Genomic DNA, 14,822 nt, shown 5'->3' on the forward strand with positions numbered 1-14,822 from the left:
CTAAGTGAAAATAATAAATCTAAGCTAAGCTGATGATTCAGAATAGTTTAGGTGTAATTATGAACCATAAATTGATTACATTTTCTGTAAGTTATTGTTGATAGCAAATGGCTATAGATAGCACAACTATTAAATACAGTAATCCTACTGGTCTCAGTAATCAGGTACAATATGCTTTCAGAAATACTATAAAAAGCTATCATTTGTTTATACAGTAATAATCTCTAAAATAGCAAAGCTTATTTATGTCAACATTTTCTAAACATAGTATTACTCTATCATTTTAACATGCTTAGCTTATTTTACTAAATAAAATATTGTACATTTTTTATAATGTTTCAGTTTCATTTGTTGAGTAAACACCATTGTTATCAAACTCTAATGTTTGTGTACCTTCATGTTCACACATACAGTACAGAAAAGCAACTTAATTCTCTGCCATATTATCAGACTCATTGAGATCGGTCTGTGCTTGGAAAGATGAAAGAAAGATCTCTCATTACCATGCTCTTCAAATTGGAGTGTAGTCATTGTCATCCATACCAAAAGGAGTAGGGGATCATCTCAGTGTGTACTGTGCTGATCGTGGTCCCATATTAGGCCAGTATAATGAATGAAATTGTCAAAAATATATATATATATTCAAAGCTTAAGAGTCTGTGTTAACACGTTTACATTTAGTTTATTATAAACTATATATTTATAAATATATATTATAAATTTAGCATATCTCTAATTGCAAAGAATGTGAAAATACTTGCTATTAAAATAAAACAAGTTCTTATAATTAAGTAAGATAGTTTAAAGCCTGCTGAAGATGACTGAATAAGTTGATCTACAACATTGCAGAGCTGAACTGTAAAAGATTGGAATGAAAACTCATTAAGAACCCTTGTATGACCAGCATCTCCTAGGCTCTTTGTCTTTGTGAGATCACTTACAAATCTCTCCATCGCAACGGCAAACTCTTCGGCCTCAGGTGGGCACAAATAACCAGTTTTACCGTCCACTATGGTTTCTAGCGGACCGCCACTATTCACTGCAATAACTGGCCTACTCATGTACATGGCTTCAATTGGAACAATACCAAAATGCTCGTTACTTGGCGTATATAACAAGCATGAGCACGAGTTTAATAATTGACATTTTTCTGCATCAGTAAAAGATCGTAGGAAGGTAACATTTTTAGAAAGTTGATATTTTTCAACAAGTACTCTTAACTCAAAATAATGTTCTTTGTTTTCAGTAACTCGTTCATCATAGCCGCCTGCCATTACAAGATGTACCTTTTTCCAATCACTCTCTGAAATGATTTCCTTCAGCTCAGCTGTAATTGAAATACCTTATTTTTTTAGTAATTAAATAGCTATGATTGTATATACTGAAATGTTAATAGATGATTGTTACTTAATTAACTCCTATTTTTTTAATGTTTAATTTTGTAGTTAGGTGTATAATAAACATTAATGATGTTGAGATATGCGTTAGAACCCATCCTTTTGGCCACACCTATTCTGACGACACCTCTATTAAGAGGAGACTTTTCGTAAAAATTCATTTTAGGAGTTGAAACCTATTAATGACCAATAAAAAGCTTCTCTTAAAATGGACCTGAAATGGAATTTCGATTTTCAAGAAATTCACACATGTTATTTAAATGTATCAAATTAACACAAACCCACACAAATAAAAACAAAATGTATAGTATTTTGAGTAAAAACGAAATTTTAAGATACCATGGTAAATTAGCGAAAATTACTCACGCCATTGCAATATTCTATTTCAACGGCCGTCGGAAGCCTCTATATTCACGACGTCACATATACATACGATATCGAGAGCGTGTATGCCGCCCGATAGTCAGTGAATGATCGACGGCCTGGAAAGATACGCGAAGCGTTGACACTAATACTAATTTATTCAATATCTAATGTTGTTGAAATATAGGTCCCTAAAATATACTTCGTTTGTTCTAAAACCCGAATTTAGAAGGCCTACCTCCCAAACCTTTACTAGGCCTAGGCCCCCAATTCAGAGCGCGGAGTCGATCCACCACCCACATCATGCGGCGAGGCTCCGTTTCATGTGTATCCAAGGACCAAAGCGATATCAACAACTTGCTGCGCTCATTGTCAAGCCAAAGTAAAATATGAATAAAATTCGTTTTCGAACTGCCTGATTCGTGACAAATAAATTATCATCTCATATTACTAATTTAATTCTGCTAAACTAAAAACTAAAGAAACTAACAAATTTTAGCAGTATAAATTACGAACGATATACAAAATACACGAACGGAAAATATGGATGCATCATTGCGCACAGAGCTGTATCCCGGACAACGTTGCCAGGCCAACTTCGGTATTGCCAGAAAAAAACCGTTGATTTTAAGATTTTAAATCGTCATTTTCTCGATGAATAACCGTTTATACGGTAATAATTTTATCTAAAAAAAATTCTAAATACGTTTCTGCAAATGCACAAGCATTTTTTAGAAAATACTCCATAGATTTCAAGAGTTATAGCCAAAAAACTGCAAATTTTCCATTGGAGGGATAGGAATATATTCGCAAAGTGACGTCACCCGCGAATTTTTTTGATTTTCAAATGGGGCTTTCCCCAAAAGGGCCAATTTATATTTTGTAACAATATACATTCTAGCAACACCTAATAGCCCCCAAAACATCATTCTAAAATGAAAAAAAATCGAAAATCCATTTCAGGTCCATTTTAAGTATTATTTAAATGTCTTGCCAACCATTCTAAAGCTCTGTGTCTACACTATCAAAATATTTTTGTTTTCTGTTTTGTGGGGACAACACAATTTTATTGCACACATGCTAAACAATAGAAATATAAAATATAGATATAACAAAGTCAATAGGTTAATAGATTATAGAAAATATGTTGACATTATGTTAAAATCAAAATATGATAAAACAATTAATATACAGAGGAAATTGATATTAAAGGGCCTAAAACAGTATAAAGATTTACATTCAGTTTATCAAACTAGTTTGTGATGTGACCAAATATGGTAGTGATATGACATTTTTTTGTCACAAAAGGTGTAGACAAAGCTTTAGTTTGTGTAGACATTTGTGGCTTATTTTAATACACCATTGGCTTACCTAATCCTAGAATAGCCAGGCCAAGATTCTTCTTTCTCTCATAGCGGTTGATTGACAGGAATAGCACTTCTGAATTATGTGGAACCAGATCCTCCGATGGTGACTTAACATCATCAAATGCTGTAAAGTTTAGTGACGGATATAGAACTTTTGGTTCTATATGTTGTAGCCTCTTGAAAGTTTTTTTAAATGTTCCAGCTAAAATGACAAATACGAATCGTAAATACAGAAATGTTCTATGCAAAGGTCTTTTTGCATTATCACAATTTAATTATCTTTGTCAAAACTGATGTGGGCCGGAAGATATGGTAATCTCTTTTTCAAAACTTTTAAACTAAGAAGTATAATATTAATAATAATTAAACAGTGTAAATTTTCAAATGAAACTGAGGGGTAACTTCCTAATAAAAGTTTCTCAATGGATTTGTATGATGTACTAGAGCTATTGATTAATAACAGCTGAAATGAATTCACAAAGTAGTACCTGTGAATTTACTATTAACTAATATACAATCAGCCATGCCAGTTGTCATTTCTTCTATCCAGTCTATTGGTCCTCTGTATAACTTCTTTAACAATGACTTTCTGATGGAAAGTAACTGATCAGGAAAGTGGCAATAGAATAAAATCTGCAAAAATAAATCATATTTATTTATTTTTTGCTGTATTTACTGTCAAACATTCATCATCTTTAATTGGTTTGTACAGAAATATAATATTGCAAAAGAAACTTTTCATTTCATCAGCCACATGCATTGTTTAATCCTGTTATTTCATCATTTAAGTATGTAATTAGTAATATGCTTGGTGTTAGAAATATTTAGTCCTCTTTTCACTCTAAAAAAAAGAGGTTACATTACAGTTTACATTAATTGGGAATATTTAAAACAATATTAAATTATTCAAATTATGATTTGACAAAAGGCCAAATAAAAAGCATTCGCTTGTCTAGATTTGGGCTTATAAAGTATGACAATTATTTAATATGCGCTGTAATTTGAAACAGGAAATTTTAAACACACCGCATTTTTTAACTTAAACATAAACATTTTTTAAAAAACTTTTTGTACTAGGCCAATTAACCCTTTATTTTACGAAATCCATGGTGTTCAAAAATAAAATAAGTTGTCTTGTATTTCTCAAAGAATTTGGTTAATCTGATACAAAATAATCTTTCAATAATTAAACTAATATTTAATAATTCTCAATGCAATGGCCCTGGGCCAGAGTATATTGTAAACAAGACAACCTATATTTACCTTTCCCGATTTTAACTTTAAAAATGGAATGCATGCGGATATTTGGTCGCATATAACAACATCATAGTCTTCACCACTAAACATTGTAAGGTACAATGCAACATATATCATGCGAATATAGGCACACAGGGCATAGCAGAGGCCGAACAGACTTCGAGGAAGCCAATCCCCTACTGCAACTACACTTAAGGTGCCATCTTTGGTCTCCGAAAAACAGTGCTTCGGGTCGTGATGGGCAGTAAACATTTTAACTTCAAACCCTTGCTGTTTCAACGCTAATCCAGCATCGACAATAAGTCTCTCGGCCCCACCAATGCCTAAGTCAGGGTGAACAAATACTATTTTTTTAACCATGATTTCTGAGATATCGGCTAAGCCCCTAACACTACAGTACAATGCACATTTATATGCAGCTAGCTGGCTAAGCTGACTGACGACGTGGACGATATACGGCACGTTCGCCCGAGGGGCCTGAAAACAAAATAAACATGAATTTTCTAACAGCGCCACCAAGTTTTAATTTACTGTATTTTGATTTGTGATAATATGGAACCCCATCAGTGCATTTTAAAATTTTAACTAAATTTAATTATTTTATAAATGATCAGGGAATCTGTTTTATATTGTATTGTTTTGCCTTTCGCTGTGCTATATATTTGGAAGTAAATAAATTAAAAGATATGGCTTCATTTAGGTGCCTATCGCTATGGCATAAGTTTGGAGGTAAATAAATTTGGAAATAAGGGCGCCATTTGTATACTCTCTGCTGTTTTGTGCCTTTGGAGGTAATTAAATTGGCAAATATAGCTCCATTTAGATGCCCATCGCTATGGCATGTTGGTCCCCATTTGCAAGGGTAAGATGATTCGTCTACATTATGGTCCTCATCTGACATTAATTTGCTTCTTTATATGCATAGAAAAGCGAAAAGTGGCGCTTTATTTTGTACATTCTACCTCTAAACTAAAGCCATAGCGATTATAGGCACCTAAATGCAAAAAAAAAAAAACAGCAAAGAGTACACAAATGACGCCCTTATTTCCACATTTGGAGGTAAATAAATGTGCAAATCAGGGCGCAATTTGTGTGCTTTTGTGTTTTTATATGCATTTGGACATAAAAAATTGCCTAATCATCATCCCATGAATTTGGAGGTAAACAAATGTGCAAATAATGACCTCATTTGTGTGCTCTTTGCTGTTTTATGCATTTGGCGGTAAAAACATTGGCAAATATACCTTTGTCACGTATTTTGGAGGTAAATGTGCAAATATAGCTAAATATTTAGCACTTTGCGATTGAGGTAATTAATTTGCAAATGATGGTCCCCATTTGCAAGGTATAACTTGATTCGTCCACATTAAAATTATAGTCCTCATCTGACATTAATTTGCTTCTTTATATTACAAACGATATTTACGTGTAATATTTGTACAAATCAAGCTGTGTGTAGGCCTATGCTTGTAAATAGAAGCAATAATGCTTACAGAATTATTGATAACCGTGTGTTACAATATGACATCTCTCCGCCGAATCTTCATGTCTCCTGATAATCTAATCAAATTAATCGATATTAGATCTTTCAGACTATCAGTTATGATTGACAGCAATTTATTTGCAATTAGGGAATTCTACACGCTAAATGTCTTACCGCTTGTATAATTTATTATCCTGAAATTGAGTCAAGAGCACATCTCATATGATTTTATCAAAGTGGATAAGAGAAAATGGAACTATATAATAGATTATTTATACAACTGTGCGTACGAAGAATATTAAATGAGTATAAACGCCGATTTTTTAAAAAGCAGCAATTATGTGGAAACAGCAGTTAGATCTTAGATCCGAAATACATAAAATGAGCTAAATCAAACAACAATATTAAGACTGATATTAGCCATTTTGAATAAAAGTTGTTAATAATTTATATTTAATATTGAATACAAAACAACATGGTATATTCACAGACATAACGTTTATTAAGAGGTCAAAGGTCAAACTCCCAGAAATTACCTTTCCTGCCATTTTTTGAAAAATCTTTTTATTAGAGCAAATGTAAAGATATATATTGGGAGTAATTTGAAACTAAAATGAAGTGTATACAATTAGTGGTTGCCAAGATATAAGGGGGGGTCACAACATATGGGGTCATTTTTCAAAGCGGCCCCAACGGGCGTTAACAATTTGGACACCAAGTTGAAAAATGTTCCTTAAAGTATCAATAAACAAATGAAAGCAAAAATTCAAACTTGGCCAAAAATATGAAGTAGAGGAAAAAAAGTGACAAATGCTGCCTGACTAGTTTGTCTATGGTACATTCAAGAAATCTGTGTTGGCCCGTTTAGTAAAATGCTACCGCCGCCATATGCTCTTACTACAGTACATTTACATGGGTTATTATTAGGTTGATTATTTAAGTTATGGCGCCACAGAATAGAATATTGCTAATGTATCGTCGATAATCGAAACAATACCGTAATAAGTATTGTATTGAAACATTGGAGACGAAATTTACTGCTAGGAGCCATAATATCTTTGATTAGCCCAATATTTAAGTCTAATTTGATAAGTACAGTCGGGAGTAGGCCAATTAATAATAATTTCGTTACTTTTATGTTATCAAGACATAAACTTACTTAGGCATATGATTTGTTCATATAGGCTTGATAGCTGTTATCTTCCTGTTGATTGTTTGGTTGCCATGGATTGTCAGTCGGGTTTGTGTCGGTTGGTTTTGTCAGTCGGTCGGCATGTCGGTCATGTAGTCTAGGTCCATTTCTTTTCGTTGTTTTTTTCTTATATTCTTACATTTATATAATACTCTAATCAGTGAATTGTAATACTCCATATTCCATAATATTTCTGTTTCTCAATATTTCATGTTTTGTATGTTATGACCTTTATCCAAAATGATTTGTTATGGTACATAAAGCTGGCTACATTAGAACAGAATGCTAAACCCAGCACTCGCGCATATCATCATGTTTTATTACAGTGTTACAATTGAATTATTGATTAACAATTTCTCGTAAATTTAAAATGTGTCAGAGAGCGAGGAGAAAACTTCAAAGAGGATTCACTATCTGCTTCCTTTGGCATCCTCTTTGATATATGTTTTCAGTTTATGTTGTTTCTATTTTAAGTAACAAACTATATTATGTTGGGAGCATTAATGCATTCACAGTTGCTGTTGTTATCACTTTAACGTTTCGAGGTTTAACGTAATGTATAAACAATCTAACGTAACTCTAAAGCTATCCGTAAACCGTCTATCATTGTATCGACGGAGAGTATGGAACTAGCGTCTGAGTAATTAGGATTTTAAAAAACTATATACAAAACCAGATGAAACAATTTTTCAAAGATAATTATACAGACCTTTCTTAAATTCTTGTTTTATTTAAAGAACAAACTGTAGACCTAATTATGTAAGCAAATAATAATAATAATTAAATCTTTATTTAAAACGTTCACAACAAAATATGTTCTTCCACGAGGCCGTATAAAAGAAATAAAACTACAATATCAAACTGATGAAAAAACAAGAAAATTATTCATTGAAAAAGAAAAAAGTCTAGAAAATGTATATTAATGGATTAATAGATTTAAATTTAGTAGATAAAAATAGCAAAGAAAAGATAAACAATTATAAAACTCACTACAACAAAACAGGCTTAAATTTAAGTAGTTGCTACAATGGTACAATTCACTATAGGACGGTTTAACCATATTTTGAGGGTAAATATCTTTTCACTGGTGGGTCTCAAATACACTGTGATGACCAATCATTAAGCCAAATCTATGCTTTATTGTTTATTAATTGAAAAACTCAAAACGTGTCAAAAAACAATAGTTTAAATTGTACACAATATCTATTATAGTGAACAAAATGGCGACAAACGTATATTTGAACTAAGTTACGAGAATCGGATATTTAGGGAATGAGGACGTTCTATGTTTTTGGAGCAGTGATGGTAGAATCTAGTCACTTAACTTTACATAGTTCCTCAACCGTACATTAAAAAAAAATGATTTTTGAAACTTTTACAGAATGTTTATCCCAAGGTAAGTTAGTATGAAATACAATCATCAACCAAATGATACAAATTAATAAAATAAAATTGATAATTTTATGAAGTTGTTATTATATCTGTAGTAATGTACCCGGTCCTCAGTGATGTATCTTTAACAAAAAATGAGTATTTGTTATTTATTATTGTTTTAAACGGTGTAATTTTAATAAACGAAATTTCCTTTCTCGTGTGTGTGTTTGTTTGGATTGATGGAACATTATTAATTAGTTTAAGTGCAATATCTCAAACTAACAGTTTCAAGTACAGAAACGCTTACTGACATTAAAAAATATTCCTATACAATGTTACTATGTATATTTATTATTGTGGCTCTTTTACTAGAGAGACACCTTTTAATTTAACTATAATTATTTCAATATTCTTACGTAGTAATGACCGCTACTTCGTCAGTGGCTAAGCTGTGTATAAACACGAAATAAAATTACTTTCATATAAAAAAATCCTTAATTCACCATTACATGTCCTGTAACCAAACAATACTTGACTCGGTGTTAATTTACTGTAGGCCTAATATAAATGGTAGGCCTACATGGTAAATAAGATTTGATTATTAGGCTTATTATTACCACCATCACATATGTGTTTGTGCCTAATGTATATAGTAATTTTGAACAATTAGTTAATTTACTGTAGGCCTAATATAATGGTAAATAATCAAACGCAGATTTGATTATTAGGCTTATTATTATCACCATTGTGCCTATATTATACAGTAGTCATTTAGAACACTTAGATCTCGTAAAATGTTGCCTTTTCTATTCTTAAAATATTGCGTGTTCATCTAGTGAGAAAAAAATCTTTGATCGGAATAATCATTCGTTGGTAAGTCGGTAGTTTGGCAGCTTTCATATCATAACTTACGTCAGTCACTATTCCTTTTTTGTTTATGGTAACGAGAGCGACATGGAACGCAAACGGACATAAGCGTTTAACGCAATATCTCGTTGAAGTTGTATCGCTAAGTGTATCGCCGAAAATAACGGAACATCTCGCTTCCGTTGCCACCCAGCATTCGTCAATGATAAAGAATTTTTTTAGTTTCCTTCTCATAATGGCAGACTTTTCATCTAGTTTACAGTCTATTAAACTTCTGACGTCAACTTGTTTTAGGTAGGTCTTCAGAACTTGCATCTGAAATTTACAGTGGTGGCCGTTTCGAGTTGTTTTCGAATTTTGGCGGGAAAGTGATGTCGTCTGGGCAAAGTTAAACATTTGTTGTGCATCCGTGTCACGAGTTGTTTCTTTTAGGGAAAAGTCACGAAATCTCCTAAAATATAAGCAATAAATTATTGTATAGAGAAACAAATTGTGCTGTTTAAATAAATTAATTATTCAGTTATAAAAATATTACCGTATATCTACAATGCAACTTTTTATCTTTATGACCGTATACTGTTTGGAAGAAGGAGGGCTTAACTGTATTGCTCCAACTCATTTGAAATGACATTACAATTCATACCGTTGGTTAAATTTACTTTGTTAGATTTTCTATCCAATTGTAGGGGTATAGGAGTTACAATATATTCATAGAGATGTTTTAACGACGGAATGTGTCGGCCTGGCTATAGGTACGATGATTAAGTACGGTATGTAACAAGCCTTTAATACATTTAATAACATACTAATCTAGTTAATAATACCCCAATTAAGTAGCTCGTTAAAGGGTATCATATATCATGAAGGTTTAAATAGGAAGATTGTATTACGTTCTAATTAAAAGTATAGCTTACTTATTTTTAGATTCCTGGTCTCGTTTCTTTAACCTATCGAGCTTCGTAAACGGACGAAAAGCCAAACTTCCTTCCTCTGCCAAAAATATCTGTAAATTAATATTCAAATAAAGGTCAAATATTTATAGAGGTCAAATGTTTAGAGGCCCTATGAAAAATATCGTACACTTTCGGTGAGGTCACCCACAAAGTCTACGCGTGCTTCTTATAAACATTGTTAGAACGTGCGCTCGTAAAAAATGAGCTTTAAAATACAACCTGCAGAGTATTATTTTCTTTAAAAACCATGGCTTTTAAATATATACTTATTGACAATTTATTTATTGAAAATTCATTGATAAGAAGATGTTCTTGTACTCATTTACAATATCTCATCAGTGTTTATATATCACGCAAGCGCAATAGGCTTACAGAACCCAATTATATCAATTTAAACGGCATCACTGAAATTACTGCCTTCACTTAATACCTTTTAATAAAATGAGCTAGCAAATAAGGAAAAAAACGAAAAACATCGCAAGAATAATTCTCCAAAAGAATATCGATTTTTCTTTAATTAGGTTGATGATAGCAAATAAAAGGAAATGTTAATGATGTTTGAAAAGTAAGCCTGAAGCTACCTCGACATAATGAAATAAGTAAATTTACAATAATATAAATAATGACCAAAGACATTAGCCGTTATAAATATTATAGACAACAAGGTTGTTTTATGACAAGTACTATCACATTCTTTTCTTTATTAAAAAAAATATATAATGTTTGAAATCAGTTCTCTCTTCTGGAAATGACAATGCCAATGATGAGTTCGTTGATAATTTAGATTAAAGGTGATAATGAAGAATAGGACTAGTTGTTATAGGCCTAATTCACAAGTGAATTTCCGAATCTGACGTTTGTACACAAATCTACAACGTTAATTATGTGCCTGTACGTGGTAACCGACGTCGCCGACAAATCACCACAGCAATTATTTGGTTTATTAGTATTCACTTAATATGATTGTTTAGAATAATAAACTATCTCTTACCTGTTGTGGAAAATATGTTTGGTCGTGTGAAAGCAAGAGAGGCGTAGGAATATACTTATTGTGTTCCATAGTCAATTCACTTATGATTGAGTATGCGATTTTAGGCCATATTTCGCTGTTATTAATCAACGCTTCATCTTCAACTGGTATAATCTGTGGAATAGAGATTTCCGAGTTTCTTGCCTGCTTTTTCGGCGTATCTTCTTGTTCCAAAGAACGTGCCGCTTCTGCTGATTCATTCACAATGGACTCGGAGCTGGTTAAAGACGAACAGCTAGCCTTCTTGGCTAACTCTTTACTTGTTGAATGTTTGTTATTTTCTTTCTCTAACGCTTTGTCCATGTCATCAGTTAATGACTTATCAGTTGATGAATTACTACTTTTATTGTCCTCAATTTCCTCAACATTTAGTAAAAGTGATTTTGTGCTAGATCTTTTCTTCATCGTTAATTTGGGGGTTTCTTCAGGTTCCGATACTTTCGATGTAATCGACGTGATATTTGCCGACGTATGTCGTTTCCTCAACACATTTTCAAATTTACCTCTCGGTATTCCAAATCGTTTAGGTAGGCCTACAGTCTGGTTAGCACTTCTCTTTGACTGTATAGCATCTAGTGGTGAAAGAATAATTTTTCCAGCTTCAATGTTACTCAAGGAACTTTGTCTGGAACGAGTCGTTCCCGACTGTTGGGCCGTTCGTTTCTCGTTGCATTTAGAATCAGTCGGTGAAAGTGGAACAGTGCATTTAGCGCAATCATTCCAGCTATTATGTTCGCTTGAAGGGTTTTCACGACCGGTTTTATCTTTCAGTTGGGGCGGGCTGATTGCTTTTTCTGTAGAACATTCACCCCCAGTGTTGCTAAGCTTAGCTGAATCCATCATCGCTCCTTATGTAATGCTTAGCCGAACCACCAGTATTTCTATGATGAATTAACAGTGAAAACCCAGTAGGAAATAATTCTGATATGGTCATATAGGCAAGTGGATGATTGTGGCCAATGATTATTCGTCGATAAAGGGCGCTAGAGTTCCATTTAATTCCTTAATTTCAACATACTCATCACAATTAATAATCAATCGAATGCATTCGCACTCACTTTATATGGAAAGTGTTTTACGTGGTGATTAATGCCCGTAATATCATCTATAGACAAATGTAAAAATAGAATTCGCTGCCTGCGTGAATTTATACGTCTGCTTGATATATTACCTACAATTACAAAATGTATATGCAATGAGTTACATTTGAATTGTTGGCTGTCTTTTTCTTTAACTCAGAAAAAGATGCTTTGTTCATTCATTGTTAATAGATAGCCATTTGATAAGCCATCGGGTTCTTTTAACGCGTGTACAACTAAAAGCAACTCGCAAAAATCATTGTTATTTGTGTGTTCCTTAATAAGTATTGGAAGTTGAAACTATTGTTTTAAATGGTTCACAGTAACTATTGGAACACCCATATCTTTTGTTTTATATTAAAAGGCGTTTTGTATTTTCGCCCACAATATTTTATGTGCGTAACTGACTTTTTAAAACTATACGTAACGTTCCATACAAACTCTCCATCGTCTTCGAAGTTGTGGCAGTTGATGATGGCGCTGCTTCACTCGGTTAAAGGACAACTTGACCGAGGACCATGAGTTTTCTGGCAAAGTCTGGCAAAGAAATCGCGAACATCTAGTAAACACACTTTTGAAATAAATCCTAAAAAATATAAATGTTGATTTTGTTATTGTTTCTTTTGCTTATCTGGACTCATAAAGTAGATTTTGCGATGTACCTGTGACGTCACAGCAATTTACGGCGACGGCTATACGGGCGGCGAGCGCGTGCGGCGATATCCTTAATTAAGGGTTAGGCCTAATATAATACGACGTAAGGCCTACTCAACTCCCTGCTCCAACTATGTACGGACGACAGATTAATTGTTATATATAGAAAAATATTATATTTTTTCGACGCTCGATCCATTAAGAAATTAATTTAAGGCTTGTACGATAATATTATTGAATATTAATTTAATTTGCATAATTGCATAACATATTTACTGTTAAGGTGAATTAACTTTGTAGTTTCTATAGCACAGTCGATGTCCGATATAAAAAAATCTGCGTTTCATTTAACTAATTTTGTATCCCTGAGGAAAACCTATTATATTTCAAATAAAAACAGACAAAATATTCATTTACTATATCCGGATGAACTGTCCTGATTAACAGTTCCTGTATTCTGGCCATCAGATCGAGACTCGTTTTTGAACATGAGTGTAATTAAGAATTTGATTTGGTGATTTTTTGAAAACGACCAGCTTAATTTCGTTAACAATCACTTAACATTGTTTTAAGGGCATATATTTGATTGAGTTTTTTATTTTTCATATCAATACGGATTTATTATCTATTTCTTGTCTACAAAGAAAAACAAAACAGTTGGTAAAAAATCATTAGAACCCGTCCCAATTTATAATTAAAGTATTCTTTATAATGTTCTTTTTTAATATATTGATAATATAAATTGTGTTGAGAAACATAGGCTGCAGTAAAATTAGACCGGGGAGTTGTTAAATGCATACAATATTTTGGTCACTCGTGACCTAGTCCTTCCTGGTTAAAAATAAGCACTCGTACTTTAATTCCAATTCAAACAAACAGGATATATCGCTAATGACGACCTGTTAACAAGCGCTCTGATTGGGCAATTTTGTATCACATGGTAAACATCAATCGCTTGACCCTCATTTTCAAAGATGGCTGAGTAAGTTGTATTTTTGTGTTGACGAGTTGCAGCATTTCATTTCATATATTAAAACCATGGTGGTTTATTTAATCGTGAAATATTATTTTTGAATAATTGAGTGACATTTATACTGAATAAAGACCTCGGTGATATTAATAATGCCAGTTGACAACCTTTGAAATATCTGTAAAAAGCGCCGTGAACAACCTGCTGTCAACATCGTTTTTGTCCATCCACCACGACCAAAACAAATCAATTCAGTTTCAGTCGCCTACAAGATAGGCTTTTTCTCCCGTTTGGGGTTATTTGATATACAAAAGAGCTGGCCTAGGCTAGACCTGAACGGGTAGTAGTTATCAAACGTGCTTGATATTACTACAAATTCATATTGCTACTAGGACTACTACTATAGGTAAGTGAATTTTATTGTGTAATAATACCAATTGTAAAAAAATAAATGATTAGGCTAGCTAGCTAGGGCTAGAGTGGTATTTTACTACTCTACTAGCCTAGCTAGGCTAGGCCCGGGGGTAATCCTACTACATAGGTAGCTAGTTCTAGTAGGCTATAACATACTGGTTTAGTGGTAGGGGATAGAACTAAATCTAGGCATTTGATATAGGCCTAAGGAGTAGGCCTATATGTGGTGTTGCTTTCTTTTGTTGCTGTTTTTTCATTTTTTTTTGTAAACTACTAAAAATACGATTTCATTATTATTTTGAATTGATTGTATGTTTTTTTTTTAAACAAGCTTACTGTACGCTGGGTCTTTTTCTACAAACTGCTTTTGACAAAAAAAAGTGTAGCAGATTACATTCTGAATCTTTTCTCTTTCTACAGCT

At 32.9% G+C, this 14,822-nt stretch overlaps 2 protein-coding genes across 2 annotated transcripts; both read right to left on the reverse strand.

The window, feature by feature from the left end:
• Positions 1-313: 313 nt before the first annotated feature.
• On the reverse strand, positions 314-4,850 carry LOC140051251 (alpha-1,3/1,6-mannosyltransferase ALG2-like). Its single transcript, XM_072096398.1, has 4 exons — positions 4,391-4,850; positions 3,616-3,760; positions 3,132-3,329; positions 314-1,327 (listed from the first exon to the last, which is right to left on the reverse strand). Exons 1-4 carry the CDS (start codon positions 4,742-4,744, stop codon positions 714-716), a joined length of 1,311 nt encoding a protein of 436 aa, XP_071952499.1. The 5' UTR covers positions 4,745-4,850; the 3' UTR covers positions 314-713.
• Positions 4,851-8,863: 4,013 nt separating this feature from the next.
• On the reverse strand, positions 8,864-11,430 carry LOC140052361 (uncharacterized). The gene is made up of 3 exons (XM_072097899.1): positions 11,245-11,430; positions 10,215-10,303; positions 8,864-9,751 (listed from the first exon to the last, which is right to left on the reverse strand). Exons 1-3 carry the CDS (start codon positions 11,311-11,313, stop codon positions 9,262-9,264), a joined length of 648 nt encoding a protein of 215 aa, XP_071954000.1. The 5' UTR covers positions 11,314-11,430; the 3' UTR covers positions 8,864-9,261.
• Positions 11,431-14,822: the final 3,392 nt, after the last annotated feature.

Source organism: Antedon mediterranea, chromosome 6 (assembly GCF_964355755.1).
Source record: "Antedon mediterranea chromosome 6, ecAntMedi1.1, whole genome shotgun sequence".
Taxonomy (NCBI): domain Eukaryota; kingdom Metazoa; phylum Echinodermata; class Crinoidea; order Comatulida; family Antedonidae; genus Antedon; species Antedon mediterranea.